The following is a 15,863-nucleotide window of genomic DNA, read 5'->3' on the forward strand; positions in this document are numbered from 1 at the left end:
GGGGAAACAGTAAAGCCTTGGGTAGGAAAATGCCACGTTTGAGAAGCAGCTTCTGACAGAAATCCACCACATGTTGGAAAAAGAAAGGACAGAGAACACAGTGGGACACTTTTCAGATGGTCACCTACAGGAATTGTCAGCAATGCGCTTCACCCCACTGCTGTCCTCCTAACACATCGTTGTCTTAAGTGTAGCACTGTGTATTTACATATACAACATAATGAAGAACTTGGCTTTTGTATCATTCCCACGCTTTATTTTGGAAAAAATATGTGATGGCTGTAAAAAGTGAGACTCACTCTATGCATAAGGGGTTTGGTGAGCCAGAGGTGGGCAGGGCAAGATCTGGGGCAGTAAAGCTGGGGAGCAGGCAGGGGCTGTCAGGGACCCTCTGGATCCAGGAAGAGCGAGGCAGCAGCAGCCAGACCCTGCTGACACAGTGCTGAGCCACCCCAGCTGAGACCTGCCCACCCAGTGCACAGACAGCCAGGCAGTGAGGATGGGAGAAAGGCATTTCTGTCCCAGAACAGGATGGGAGGCGAGGCTGGAGCCTCCCTTCACCCCGCAGCTCCCTGGGGGCGTGAGCTGAGCCCCGGGATGAAAGGCAGGGTTTGTGCAGAGCCCCGGGGAGCAGCAGCACCTCGCTGAGCCCAGACACCGAGGGCAGACAGCCCCGGCCCGGCCCGCCCCGCCCCGCCCCGGGGCCTTTTCAGGCTGGGAAGTCCATCTCTTAATTGACTACGAAAATAAATGAAGACAAGCCAGTGTACACAGGATTTCCAGAAAGCTGGGCTGGAGCTGAACAGTGCTGAATACACGGCTTTACTTAACAGGCTTTGGGAAAACAAGCCCTCCCCTCCTGCATCCCAGCAAGAAGCCAGCCTGAGCCCAGGGGGGTTGCTGGATCTGGGCCCAGTCACACTTAACCCCCTTCTGCTCCTGCCCTTGAGAAAAGTTACAGTCTTTTCACAGCCTGAACATTATTAAAGGGAAAAAAAATTTAATTACCCCAACAAAATAGTTCCCTAATTTCTGGGAGGTTCAGCACAATTCTTTCTGATGACCAGAGTCCTAGAAAAGAGATTACACACCAAATCCCACACAAATTAAAAAAGCAAGAGCTACTCCAGCATAAACAGCCAGGGGCAAGTTATCTGATTAAATGTCATAAAAATATTCGATGAACTGGGGTCAGTGACTGAAAGCTCCACCTGGCCTCAAAGGCAGCCAGGGTGGTTTGGGGTTTTGGAGAGACACACAACAAAACTGGGTTATTTGGAGGCAAAAATGCCCAAGAATTTGCTTTTAATTAAGTTTCTGCAGAAATATTACCCTCATTCAGTTCTGTGCAAGAAACAGCCCAAAGCCTGGTACATTCCCAAAGCCAGCTGTGGAAAATTTGTCTGACTTCCTAGTTACCACAGAATTTTACTTCCTTTATTACCACAGAATTTAACATTAATCCTTTTAACAGCATTTCCTTAAAAATAGAATACTCTGGTGAATGAGTTCCCATTTTTGGGGTGAAACAGGCAGAAGACATCCTCAAACCAGGGAAACATCAGCAGAGCTCAATTAACTTTATAGCACATTTATAGATCAAATCAGTGTCTACATTCACTCAGTTCCCCACCTCCTCCTTTTCCCGAGTGTTTACTGCAGTTGTGCTCAGAGGTATCCTTATGAAAAAGGTGATTTACCCGCAGTGTTACCTGCTTGGAGGTTACTCCCTGCCCACTGCTTGTTTGTGGATCACAGAATCTTTTATTTGCTCCATATTGCTGCAGTTCTACCCCCAAACAGCAGCAACCTGGGCAGGGCTCCAGCTCTCCTGGTGGCCCCAGTCTGCTGCTTCCTGACCCACTGCGGGGCCGGGCAGCAACACCCCTGACCAAAGGTCAACCTGCCCAACAGCCCCCTAACACCCCTGCCTGGCTTTGCCAACCAGCACCTTCTCCCAAGGCAGGAATTACTTCTCGGACACCAAACATGAGAAGGTTGGGAAGCAAGTTTCCCCTGGTGGCAGCTGACAGTGTCCTGCCTCTCCTGAACCCCACATCCCAGGGCTGGGAAGGCTCAGGCCAAGGCTCTCTCTGGCAGGAAACCTCTTGCCTTTACCCCTGGTGCTGCCAGGGTGTTGTCACTCACCAGCTGGGGACATCCCAGTCTCCTCTGCCAAGCGGCTCCTCCCTGGGGAACCACCAGCGCCAGGCAGCTCCCAGGGGCTGTCGATGGAACATGTGGCAACCACACCCATCAGGCTCCTTCCAGGGAGAGATGGAAGCCACATCCTGGGAGACCTTCACTGCAGAGGGAGCGTGACAGTGCTGGGGGTACAGCAATGAGCTGTTGCAGTGTTTTCCTCAGCAGCCTGCTTTCCCTTGGCACCGCTCCCATCGCGTCCTGCAGCGCTGCACCAATCACCAGATCACCCGGGGGCTTTATTTAGAGAATACTTTATTAGTTTCTGTAATCAAACCCATGTAAATAAGACCGTACATATTTCATACAGTGCGTTACCCCTGTACAAATGGAAAAAAAATTAAGTTTAACATTTCTAGACCAATATGGCTGTTAATTTCTGTACAATGCCAACTCACACTACAAGTGGGATACTTTTTTCCAAAGTTGACATCACAGCTAGAGTTTCCAAAAATTCAAATTATATATATATTTATATAAAAAGATAACCAATAGCGATTCACTAGGCATCAATAGCAGCAACAGCCTTTCCAGCTTCTGCAGTCATTTGAACAAAATTATACACATTAGACTTTCAACTCTTCCTTCCAAAAAATGTAAAAAAAAAAAAAAAAAAAAAGAAAAGAAAAAAAATCCAAGAAAAACCAGCAAATTCTGCTACTGATGTGGTACCTGGTGCTTTTTATTAGCTTTTTCAATCATTGTCTGGAAAAAAAACCTCTAGAATAACATTATTAAAAACAGCTCCAGTATAGCACAGTCACTACTACATATCATAAGCAGGTACAGGATATCTTACATTCACAGAAGTATCATACAGTACTGTCCTACAGCTAGAATACTAGAGGATACAATTAAAAAGGCATTTATTTGACTTGATTCTACTTTCCAGCACACTGTGGGCAAGGAGGTGGTGCGACTCAGCTCTGATATGAAAATGCACCTTTGAGATAAACTCTCATTAATCAGTAAGGTTTCTGTAGTTCTCGTGGCACAGTTTAAGTGCTCGTTGCTGTATCACAGACAGAAACTGGAACCGTTTAGAGACCACTCGCATCATATAAAGACACCTGGACAGGGGTGAACGGAACAAACCTGACTATTGATGCAACGAACCTTTCAACTCCAGGGGAGAGAGCCACTGAGGGGGCAGCGGGTGGAGAGGACACAGGTGGCCAAGTAGCGTTTTCATGTGGTGATCTAAATGCAGAGTATTGTCATCCAAGCAGCAGCAGCCAGCAAAGCACTGCCTCCAGAGGGAAATCCAACACCGCCAGCATCACTGTGTCACGTTAGGTTAGACCTCGCGTGGCAAAGGCAATTTTGCCAGCTATGGATCCCTCTGTTTGTTACAAGATAGAAGCTTCTTAAGTCACTAAAAACTTAACACACATTACTTGGCCCAGCACCATCTTCAGAACTGCATGTTGTCATACTCATGGGTTTATAAAAAGATAAATAGCAGCTGAAGATCAGAGCCTGAAGAAAATAAGAGAAGTCATCGTGTCAGCCAGGAACATGCCTCCCCACCACCTTCTTCCCTGCCATTGCCACTTCTCCATGTTTCTCACCGTGGGAAGCAGAAGGTGTGTAAGCCAAAACACGTGCACACGTGTGGAACGTGCACACACTGAGAGCAGCCTTCATGCTGTCAGAGGAGACACAAACCCCCAGAGCCCAGGAGCTCAGCTGGACACCCAGCAGTTTGCACCTGTAACTGCTGATGGCTCCTGTGCCCCTTCAGGCTGCTCGGAGCCCCGCAGGGAGAGCAGGCTGCTGCCTCGGCCTTCAGGCCACAAACTCATGCTGCTGACACCTCGCCCACCCTCCCCTCTGCCCCCCTCCACGGGAACACAGCCTCTAAGATTTAGTTTCCTCGGTTTTGATTGCCTGAGGTTTGATTGGTCCAGTTCTGACAGGTTTCGGTGTGGCAGCGGGTGCAGGCGCGGGCTTCTCCTCCGTTTTGTCCTGGCAGACTCCTGAGGAATCAGCAATTGCCTCGGGGGGTTTGCTTCCATTCTCCTCCACTTTCTGGGCTTTGCCTCCTATGGGTTTGCTCTGCTGCTGCTGCTGCTCAGAAAAGAATCTCTGGGTGGACTGAAGTACCTCTGCTCTCTGCTTTGCCTTAAGAGAGGGAGAAAATAAGTTTACTGAAGAGAGGGCATTGGAATAAGAGTGACTTCACAAAAGTATTTCCTAAACAAAGGGGAAAGGACTGACCGCAGTGGCCAGACTTTCCTAGAAAGGCAGTGTCCATCCAGTTGCTTTCCAGATGTCACCATGGGTGCTTGGCTCCTCAGCAGTAGCTTAACTTCATGCCTAGGCTTCCCTTCCTCTTCCTAATCCTGCCCCCAGGAAAAGAGGATCAAGGACAACAGTCTGAAGCATTATCTAACATCTTTTTATGCCACTACTGTTGCAGAGCTTTAGAAGTATAAACACTGCTGACAGCAGGCTCAAACTGCAGCTCCCCCCTCAGCACAGGTCAGACGTGGCCAGAGGGTGTGTGCAGGACACTCCCGTGGGCACCCAGGGCACTCCAGCTGTCCCTGCTCCTGCCGTGTGCGCTGCACCTCGAGTGTAGGGGCTCTCACAGCACCACAGCCTACTCTGAGCACACAGATTTCCCCCCCTGTGGCTCTGAACACAGACTTCAGAACCTGCAATGGGGATGCAAGTGAACCAGATTCAAGATTGTGCTATATGTAAGCTGCAGCCTTATCTTTTCCCACTCCAAGCAAGCACTTGTCCCAGGCAGCACAAACTACTGCCTGGCTTCCTTCAAATCCCTCCTCTGAATCCTACCAGTAACCCTGCCCTGCGACATGTTCCAGTTCCACTGTGCAGACCAGACACTTCACACCAAGCACTTGGCTTTCCTGCCCACACTCGGGCAAAGCAGGAGTTCCATTAGAGTTCAATCTTTTGGAAACTGCACAATTAAGCCCAATGCAGTCAAAAATCTTTTTCTTAAATTAAAAGGGTGTATCTTAACAGAAGGAGCCCCAACTGCAATACAGGCACTAAGCCATGTACCTCTCCAAGTATTTTATGTTTGGTTTTTTTGTTTGTTTGTTTTTTCTCAGAAAATGGAGCTGGGAAACACAGACACAACAACAGGGGTGGGGGACAAAACAGCAAATGCCTGGAACAAGAGGCCTTGGCTCTCACACTGTGTAGTTGCTCCAAGTAACTCAAGCAGCAACAGAACAGAAAACAAACCTGTGAACTCTGGTGTGCAAGACTGCAGCAACAGCCTGATTTTACTGGAGCCAGGCGGACACCTGAAATCTTTAGCCCAGATTTCAGCCATCCCCCGAGGTTAAGGCTGGATGACTTGATCCCAAGTAACCAAGTGTGACAGAGTAACTCTCATTCCTTTCCACAGTGTTTGCAGGGAGGTTCAGGAAACCAGAACTGTGTATTAGTATTTGCTATGACTGGCCAGATTCAATGCACAATACAGAGTCAGGACAATACACGAAGCATCACCTGGTAAGTCTTTGCATGAATTGGTGGTAGAAACTAAATGGACCAACTACCTACAATTTAAGGGGTAACAAATTCTCCTACAGCCATGCAAAACCAGGGCCACCACATTCTCTTGCTTTTATACAACAGTGCATGTGTTACATTGAATGGCAGTAGATGAAGGAGCTCCTAAGTACCATCCATTCAAGCAACTCACTCTGCAGCAAATACGCTGAGTGTCCAATGGTGCCCCTACAGACATCCCACACTGCAGTCCTGCCGTGGGAAGAAGAGTTTGCCTCGACCTGAAGGGTCCCAAAGTGCTGTAACAAGTTCGATGACTTTCATCCCCTGCTACTGAAATGCAGCCCCCTGTTCTGTGCAGTGCACCATGTACTGCATTCTTCCACAGAGAATTAACCACAGGCATTTCAAACCACTGGGAAATGACTCTTCAGAGTCCTCAAGGAGCAAGGCTGGCTGGAACAGGAGGGTCCACAGTGCTGCTCAGAGCTGGGGTGTGAAATGAGAGGTAACAGCCAGGCATGAAGCTTTATCGCTCATTCAATAAAAATCCAGGCTCTTGACACCTCGTTGTCACTTTGCCTTGGACAGCAGTGGCAGCTCTACAGCTGCTGACCACAGGACCACCTGAGCAAGGAAGCTCCCTACAAATATTTTAAAATTCTTGTTAAAAAAACAACAGGGCTTAGAGAAGGTCTGTTTTCAGTTGTTAAAAGCCCAGCTACCAGCTTTGGGTCCAGAGGCCTTTTCCTGAAGCCCTGATTCGCAGACACATCCCTGCCCTAGAGCTGTCAGACTGAACTGGTGGCAGCAGCAGCTCTGCTGTTCACATACTAACCTTCATGTCTCGTTCAGCCTTCAGCGCAGCCTGGGCCTGACTGCCTCTGGCTCCAGGTACTGATCCACAAGGACCTCTGGCCACACGTGGTAACTGAGGGTGGCTCATAAGGCCTGTGGTCATCTGAGACGGCATCTGACTATGCAGTGCTACTGGCAGCCTCTGAACAGGCGCTGGGAAGGTGTTAGTAAATGGGGCTCTTATCAATGGAGGGAGCAGGTTAGGCTGAGAGAGGATCTAAGTGGGGGAAAAACAACAAGAAGAGACAGTTCTCAATTAGAAAATCGCCAACTAGATTGCACGTTGGCATTATCTTAAAGGGGGAAAAGCTGCTACTCTGCTATGTCAAGAAAACAGGTTTTTTTGCTAGAAAAAGCCATGCCTGAACTCCAAGAAAAAGTCAGCCCTGCAGTGCTGCTGTGGCTGAAAGCAGCACCAACAACTTCAACCCAGCATGTAAAAGGGAGAAAACCCTCAAAAGGCAGTGGAGGAGCCACTAGAGAAAGGCAGCCCCGGAAAGGTGATGTCGTTTCTGCTAGTGGCAATCCAGAAATCAAATCCACAAGTCCTGCAGTCCAACACTCCAAATGCTAAAAGACAGAAATATCCTACATTTTTAGAGAGGCTACATTTCCCTAGCAGCCTGGTTAGAGACACCTGTAACAGGGATGCACCACCCTTGTAAGCTATGCTCCCTGGAATGCCAAAGCAAATCAAACCCTTTGCCATCAGCCCTGCCTTGTATGGACTATTTGACCTCAGAGATCTTTTCCAACCTGAACTGCTCCTTCAGTACTTCAGAGCTGCAAATCTGCTTTGTCTTTGAACATTTAAAATATGCACTGGGACCCTTCCGAGACACAAAGCTCCTCCCCTTCCCCAACCAAGTGACCCGTTTTTGCAGGACGAGGTGCATTACAGCTGCCTGGGGAAGCCAGAACACTGTCTGTTCTACATCATTCACAACTTGTATTACATTCCTGAGTGGGCACAACACCACAAAATCAGCACTACTAGTTAGCAAGATCAGAGAGGTACTTTTTTGCTTTGAAATCAGCTTTCTTACGCCATTTCATTTTAAGGATGCCATTTTGTATCTCCCCATGATAAAGCCTGAGGAGACACAGTCAAGGTAGTCACCAGGTCATAAAGAGAAAAAAAATCTGTTTGTAGGAAGCCACCAATCACCTACCTGGGGTGCAAACTGTGCAGGAAATGGCTGTGTCATTCTTACAGCAGCAGCTGCTGACTGGAACTGCTTCTGGTAGACAATGCTGTTCATTTTATTGGACTGATTGTTAGGACTTGTAGAACTGGCCCTAAGGGAAAGAACTCCAGTTAAAAATCACACTGCTTTCATTCAGAGGATGTTTCTGCCTTTAGTTACAACTAGAAATTTAGCATTGGAGGGGTAAAAAAAATAAATCTCTTTGAGAAGCCGGTGTGAAGCTTCGTCTATATGCAAACAAACTCAGAACTTTAGAATACAAGGAGAAACCATAATCAGAAATATTTAGGATATGGAAAGATTCCAGGGTATGTCTGTGTGAAAGAGACCTTTCCTTAAAGTATTCACGACACAAATACTAATGTAAGAAGTGTGTTCTCCTTCCCATCCCTGCCCAGTCCTGCCCCCTCACACTGTTTGCTCTATTGTGGCAAGTTCAGAGCTTGTCACAACAGGCAGTGAACATTTGCAGCTGCTTCAACTCTGACCTGTTGTCAAACCTTCCAAAATGCACTTGAACAAATTTCAAGAATTTGTTCTTGTACTCCCCCTGTTTTACTTAGCCAAGAACGTGACCCTCCATTAAAACTTTCAAGGTGTTGAATCCCCATGAATTACATGAAGCTTGAAAGATTATCTGGGGGCAGGGCAGCAAACAACCCTCAGAGAAAACAAAGACCGAAGAGCCTGCTTTAGGAAACAGGGCTTGACTTGCAGAGCTCTCACACAGACTGTGGGTGATACAGTCACTCAAGGTGAAAGGAGCAGCAGGGCACCAGTGGCAGGGCCTCCAGCTAAGCTCCACACACACCAGCACTGTGTGAACTTGAAGGAGGCTGCCCAGTTTACTAATTTCACTGGTGAGAAGCTTGTGGATCTTGCAACAACCTCTACCCCTTTAAGCAGAACTGCTGCCACAACTGCTGTCTAAGCCTTTAAGTGATTTTACTTAGAACACCACAATTAAGATAAACTGTCACAGAGTTTATCCCAAAGTACCTCTTCCCTGCCACTTCAGTGCCCTACTGGTACAATCCCAGGTCATTTCACATGATGTGTTTAGTTTCATTTAATCAAAAAGTATTTTTCCCATTTTACTTCAGAGCTATGTACTTGTGTTTAACTACAACAGATGTGATGATCTACTGGAATGCTGCTTGTAAGCTAAGATTTAAGCACTGTATTTTACATCAGTGGCCCCTCACCTCATACCTTTCAGAACTGGCTGCTCATGCATGACTAGGTACATTTTCTAGCTCTGATTTCAAGGAATTCTGAGCTTAAGGCAGATTTACCGGAAGGGACTGGAGGTTGGAGTAGTACTTCTGCCAGTAACTGGGGGTGTTCCAGGTTTAACATCAATGCCACCTCCAAAGGCCTTCAGGTCCATTTCTGATATCTGAAAAACACAGCAACTGACATGTTAATTCTAATTAAAAAAATTAGATGTGCTAAGCAGCTGTTAGCTTACCTCAATGAAAACAGGTAATTTAAGTGGAGATGAAAGCCTCACTGGAGAATGGACTCTTATAATTAGGATAAGCCCAGCACCAAAAGCACCTCTCTGTACAATTTTCCTGCACTATCTGGCACTTGGTAGTGGCTTTCTAACTTGATCCTCCTGCACAAGGAAAGGGGATTTGAGAGTAATTTCATCTATTTGGCCCTAAAATTAAAAAAAAGATATGTTTTGAAGTACAAATCTCATTATCTGAGATTCCCATCTCAGGTACCACATGAAAATATTTAGAAATAATCCCAAAAAATGCTGAAAAGAAAAATGACATAAAATAGTACAGTTTTATAAAAAAAAACCTTAAAGCACAGCAAAATGGAGCTGTCATTCAAGGAAAAAAGACTAACTGGAGCAATCAATCTTGCATGCTATATTGCAGATACACTGAACAGAATAAATTAAGTCTCTGCAACAGTGTATTTCCACACAGGGCCATGAAGCATAACAGCAACAATAAATCAGTTAAAAACGAGAGGCTGTTTTAAGCTTTCTCTAACAGGAACTTGATGGAATCCTTAGAGCAGGGCTGGAGAGTCATCTAAGGACACCAACCCACTGCATCCTCATTTTTTGCTGAAATGAGTGATCATTTTCCAATGACAACTGTGGCAGGAAACATGCTGCTTGCAAGGTGGGCTCATAACAACTATAAAGGTGGAAAGATTTGGCCAAATCCCATCAAGCTGGAAAAGTGCCCGGTGCCAAAATCATCACATACACTCTGGGGGTGACAGGCTGAACACTTCATCTGGGTGGTCTCGAACTCTGGGTGCCATCACTGCCCAAGACATGGAATAAACGCTCGAGAGAGATTTTTCTTATCACAGCTGTAATTCTCTGGAACAGCGGGGTCATTTTATACTCCAAAGCACCCTAAAATCTAGGCCACAGGCTGTAGGGATTTCAGGTGCAGCTCCAGAGGCAGATTACTCCCTGAGGTGGGGAAAGACCTTGCTGTACCTGACACAAACCTTAGCTGAGTTCATGTCCAGTGTTATCAGCCACTGTTTCACCTGTAAGTTTACTCCAGCTGTCTTGTGCTGCACACTATCCAAAAATCCCAGGTGCCTGTAAATCTGGGATTCCATCTAAGACAAGAGACCTTGTGATTGCAAGCCAGCTTCATGCATGTACTCATTGGCAACTACCTTAGCAGCTTCAGATAAAGGAGAGAATTCCCCTCTAGATATTCAAGTTTCTTACACTATTTCAGTGTTATTTCCTTACTGGAGCAGTCACTCAGGGAGTTTTCCTCGGCTGGCAGATCAGCTTTCTTTTTTAATTACACATCAGAGGTTCTGCCTTGCATAAAATGTTACATTCTTAATATGCAGCTTGCTGAGTTTAATTCCAGTTTAAGGTCAGAGCTGATCCGAGTCCACTGAAGCCCCTAAAACTCCACTCTATTGCACTGGAAGCTCTTGAACCCACACAACTTGCTCTGGTGTGAGTCCAGAAACAAAGCAACAAACACAAGCATGACCAGAATCAGACACCAGCCCTGACAGTTGTTTGCCAGCTGTTCTAACAATGGTTCAGTACCATTTTCTACATGGCTTCTACATGAAATGCCCTAGTGGTCCACAAAGTCACCATCAAACCAGGTACTCCTACAGTGCAAATGGACCAGTAGCTACAGACCCCTAGCTAAACCTTCACAAAACAGAGACCCAGTCACTCAGGCACTAACACTGACTGCCTTTCCTGTTTTCCCCTCCCTACCTTTTAGAGCTGAGGCAGATTTTTAGGTGTAAGTCAACATGCTGGTTGTATAACCCAACACATGGCTGTGCTTCCCAATAATTTCAGTCCTGCAGATGTAGCAGTGCTGTTACCTTTCCAGTGGCAGCAATCATGCTGTGCTGAGTTCCTGCTGGGATCAGTCCTCGAAAAGGCTGGGTTACTTGTGCAGGCCTGCTCAGATTCTGAGCCTGGGCTTGTGGTGGTGTGTGCTGTAGTGGTGGCTGTAAAGACTGGGGCAGGGCAATCAGTGGCTGTGCTGTGGATCCAAAGTTGGGCAAAGAAATCTGGGATCCTGGCAGAGGTACTGTCACCTGGAAAGAAAGTGCAGAATCACCAGTAACACAAAGGTCATTATTTAATTTTCATTAGTAGCTCTACAACTTCAGCTTTATTCAAGGCAAATGGCTTAATGAGTTCATACATTTACCCAGAGGGCTGCAAGCAAACAAGTTAATTTATTGTTCAGTCTGCCTTTATAATCAATTCTAATGGCATTTGGGTCTTTGCTTTTCAGAAACAAAGCTGCATGACATCTCCAGTGTCAACATCCTTCAACATGATTTCACTGTATGAAGAAGTAAATTTAACTCAAACAAAAGCAGAACAAAATAGCGAGCTGGGGAGGGGACTGAATTGGCTTAGTTGTTTACTTAGACAATTTTAGTCATCAAAGGACACTGTTTGGGATGGAAACTAGATTTAACTTTCCAGGAGTTCCAACAACCAGCAGTCTGAAGTTAAAAACAACCCCAACAAACCGCAGCCTGTCCCTTGCTTGCACTTACAGAGAGTGCTGTGGGCTGAAAACACCACAGAGTGGTAAATGTGAAAATACCACAGCAGTGACCTGACTGGCAGAAGTCACTGCACGTCCTACTCTGACAATCCACAACCTGCAAAATTATATTCTGAGTGTGACTAGAAAAAAGGCTTACTAGGATTCTGCTCTGCAGGATAACAGATTAAAAGTATAGAGACAGCCAGGACTGAACACATAATCACTAACCCTTCTAAAAGGTCCTTAAAATTTCATGCTAGATTTCCAATAGATGAGATCCAATTTTTTCATGACTCTTCTACATTTCTTGTCTTGGCAACTTTTCATGTGTATGAGGTAGGCTACTATAATAAATCAGTCCATCAGAAGTTTGTTTTTTTTTTTTAAGGTCACTTAAATAAAAAAAACTGAACCAGAAGACAGAAACCTCTAGACAGCATCCTGTGAATATGACAATGCTTGCACACAGCTAATAAACAGTTCTTTCACAAAAGAATTAAAAAGCCTTAAAATCACTGGAGGTGTTTTACAAACCTCCTGATACAGATTGCTGGTTACTGCCTTGGCTGTCTTGTTTCCCTGTATCATCACCTATTTGCTGACTTCTCAGTTATTTTCTACACATTTGTTATCACTGGGTTTCATCTCAGTGAGATCTGGTGGTCAACCATTAGGTTGCACAAAGCACCTGGAGTTTCCTTACACCATCCCTGATACCTTCCCCCCATAAAAGCAGCATGTGCCTCAATCAATTAGCAACACCACTGTGCCAATTAAACCTTCGTCCATCACTGGAAAATGAACTATTTAAGAGAAGGATGCCAGGGACAAATGATCAACATGAACTGTGGACCATATAACTTATCAGCAACTAGCTGGTTCAGGGCTGCTGCTGTAGTTCTCCTTTGCTATTAACTTGAAATTCTTGCATTTTGGAAGAATTAAAAATTCTGAGCCCCCACCTCTACCCCCACCCCACAGACACCATCAACACGACATGCTTTTAAGAAGAATACAATTTAGGGAATTTACCATGCCATAGTTTACCTGCTGGAGAGCACTGGGAGACTGTGCAGTGTTGTAGAAATTGCTCTGGCCAGGCTGTTGAACTTGCCCAGAGTAGAGATTTGAAGCCTGAGTGAGCGTAGCTCTGGCCTAGGGACAGCAAGAGACACCATTACCTTAAGAGCATTCAGGAGAGTTCCAAGGCAGTGTGGGACATCCCTCTGGACATCAACCAGTGCAGCAGAAACCACAGCACGGGGAGCTGACAACCTGAGGGTTTCAGTTTGTGACAAAGCTCTCATTTGCAGGTGGTACAACAGCCTTTATCATCAACCATAACAGAAATTCAACCTGAAGCTCTAATTAACCACAGAAGTGTGAGGAGCCCTGTAATTTGGGGAACAAGCCTCAATTCAGAGATTATGCTAATGTACCTTAATGAAATTAAAAGAACATTCTCTTCCAAGTGTCTTAATCTTCCTGTCACTTTGACTGTTACCACACAGGTGGGCTTATCCCGAGCTGAGCAAGACTTGATGTCCTGTATCAAACCACTGCAGAAGTTTTTCATTTGGAGCATTTCCTACCTGCAGAATGTGTGTATCAATGAGCTGAGAGCCTCCCAGTCCTGAAGCCTGACCAAGCTGATGCTCATATAAGATGGGGATAGGCTGTGTGTTCGAAGTCTGTTGGAATGCCAGGCTGGACTGTGCCTTAGCAAGCTCCTGGTGCTGGACTGCTGGGAAGTTGTGTAAGGCTGTACCAGACAGAACCACTGGCGACGGCTGAGACAAACCACTCTGCATAAAAGCTTGCTGAGATCTGCAAGGGATTGAAGCACCATACATAAAAATGCTGACAGAGCTCAACAACGAGCCACCAAAAATTAGGAGCACAGCTTATATTCTTTAAATAGAAATAGAATGCTTAGCTCTACTGAACACATTTTCATGTGAGAAAGGAAGGTTTTTTTTTTCTGTTTACCCTGTACACAATATAACAGATGCTACTAAAGGCACCAGGAAAAGAAAGGATTAGGCTTTTTACTAAAAATCTTAAATTACATTTATCTATTTGCATGTGCATGGTGAAACAGTTCTTGGATAACTTAACTGTAAAATACAGAAGCTGTCAGTTCTTAGTTCATGTGCTATAAGGTAGGATGGCAGGGAAGCACATGTGAACAGCTCCACTTAGTCATAAATAAACTGCTTTGTTCTCTTGACTCCACAGTCCAACTTTCAATACTTATAGGTTAAATCACTGGATACTGACAACTGTAGCTTCCAAATGAATGTTCTAGTTTCAAAAGAGACCACACACAGCCTTTAATTTTAGCCAGATATCCAATGCCTTTGTCATCAGCATGGGGAAGCTGCAGTTTGGTTAAGTAACAAAGACCAAAGCCAGTACAGCAAAGCACCACAGACAGGTTGCCTTAAGTCCATCTGAAACACCTATCCAAACATTTCCATTAAGAGCCACCTTGAGACTGAAGAATTAAGATTTTTTTAACCAAATGCCCCTCTCAAAGCTCTGGAGCTCAGAGGAGAGTGTTTCTATGTACAAACATTTTTTAGTTCATCATATGGTGGATATGTGTGAGCACAGCACTGGACCCATTGATCGACTGCTGTGGTGGCCGTGTGCAGGTCTGACACAACACCTGGGTTACACCACCTGGACTGGCTTTGTTTTGTACCTTTCCTTAACTGCAAAACACTCTTACAGTCCTACTCTGAGCACTGGAGAAACTTTTCCACATTGTATGCAGAGGATTTTCTTCAACGCAGACAAAATTTTTTACTAGTTTTTTTTTTTTTGTTGTTGTTCATTTTTCACTTTTGGTTGCATTTTTTTTTCAACCAGCAACTTGTACCTCTCAAAGCTTATCCTCCACTGCCAGAAGCATTTATTTAATCTGGAGCACATGCCAAACTGATTGTGTTTCTGCAGTTAGCCAACTGTTTGCAACAGCTTTTGTCAGCTGTGGCAGGACAAGCAATACTTGGTCCCACAAAGCCAGCCAAGCACAAAGTCAGGATACAAATGTAGTTAATTAAACTTTCTGTGGCTTCAGTCTTCTACATTGCAACAAGCAGGTTTTTCTACAGCCCAGGCAAAACCCTCCAATTAAACTTCCAAAGAAACTTCCTCAAAGTGAAACCAACAGCACTGGTCAGAATTATACCGCTGTGAGTCAGTTTTGATAGGAAGTGCAAGGAAGCTTTGGAAAGGCTTACAGTGGAAGTTTGTCTGGCTACCAATGCCAATTGGTCTTACTATTATCTTTTGTAGCAAACAGAAAACATTCTAAAACATAGCCAGCTACCTCCACACATCTGAAGTTAAGTTTTTACCATCTAAGGAGTTCAAACTAGGATTTCAAAGTGTTTCATGACTCCAGTGTTGGTTTGCTTAGAAAACTGCTGAATTAAAGGGACAGACTTTCTCTGTTCTTTTAGTATGAAATACTGATGTTTTCAGCTTTTTAGCCTGGATTTCTAAAGATACAACTATCATGCATAATCTGTACAAGCAGACTAGACACACAATCTGCATACAGAGTTCTCAGACGAACAGAAGAGATTTTGGAGAAGACAGGAAGATGAGGCAGCTGTGGAGCACAGAACACAAGTCTGCAGGGAATCAAGTTCAATAAATTCTGCCACTCAAAACCCGAAGAAATTTGCATATGCTACCTACCTATAAGGTTGTAAGGAGGAATTGAACAACTCTTGGGCTTGGGAAACAGCTGGTGCTGCTCCTAAACTCAGCTGAGCTTGGTGCTGTCCTTGCAGAGGTGCATAGATGGGGATGGGGATCTGCTGAACTGAAGCGGGCTGCATAAAAAAGAAAACATTAAATATCCAAGGACAAAAGCCACGTAGAAAAGCTACAGTTTGATGTGTGATTTGTGTAGCATTATGAAAAGTAAACAGAGAATGTCAAATCCCAAGGCTGCATGCAGAGATAGTATTGCTGCCACTAAGAAAATTACTCTCTAGTTGAATTTTGCACTTTTCCTTGCAAATAACCAGCCGAAACTAGATTAATC

At 45.2% G+C, this 15,863-nt stretch overlaps 1 protein-coding gene across 9 annotated transcripts in view; it reads right to left on the minus strand.

The window, feature by feature from the left end:
- Positions 1–2,440: 2,440 nt before the first annotated feature.
- The window catches only part of PRRC2C (proline rich coiled-coil 2C), a 70,887-nt gene continuing 57,464 nt past the window's right edge, over positions 2,441–15,863 (minus strand). For 6 of the 9 annotated variants that reach the window (XM_051805573.1, XM_051805591.1, XM_051805618.1 and 3 more), the window contains 7 exons: positions 15,512–15,648; positions 13,393–13,627; positions 12,833–12,955; positions 11,115–11,333; positions 9,059–9,162; positions 7,728–7,854; positions 2,441–4,326 (listed from right to left, as the gene is read on the minus strand). In XM_051805573.1, coding sequence (XP_051661533.1) covers positions 4,063–4,326; positions 7,728–7,854; positions 9,059–9,162; positions 11,115–11,333; positions 12,833–12,955; positions 13,393–13,627; positions 15,512–15,648 — 1,209 coding nt within the window. In that variant the 3' untranslated portion in view covers positions 2,441–4,062. Of the gene's footprint in view, positions 4,327–6,535; positions 6,773–7,727; positions 7,855–9,058; positions 9,163–11,114; positions 11,334–12,832; positions 12,956–13,392; positions 13,628–15,511; positions 15,649–15,863 lie in introns of all 9 variants that reach the window. The other 3 variants (XM_051805625.1, XM_051805583.1, XM_051805634.1) reach the window with 2 other exon arrangements.

This window comes from Manacus candei, unplaced genomic scaffold, assembly GCF_025592945.1.
Source record: "Manacus candei isolate 608988 ecotype Guabito, Panama unplaced genomic scaffold, ASM2559294v1 h1tg000005l, whole genome shotgun sequence".
Taxonomy (NCBI): domain Eukaryota; kingdom Metazoa; phylum Chordata; class Aves; order Passeriformes; family Pipridae; genus Manacus; species Manacus candei.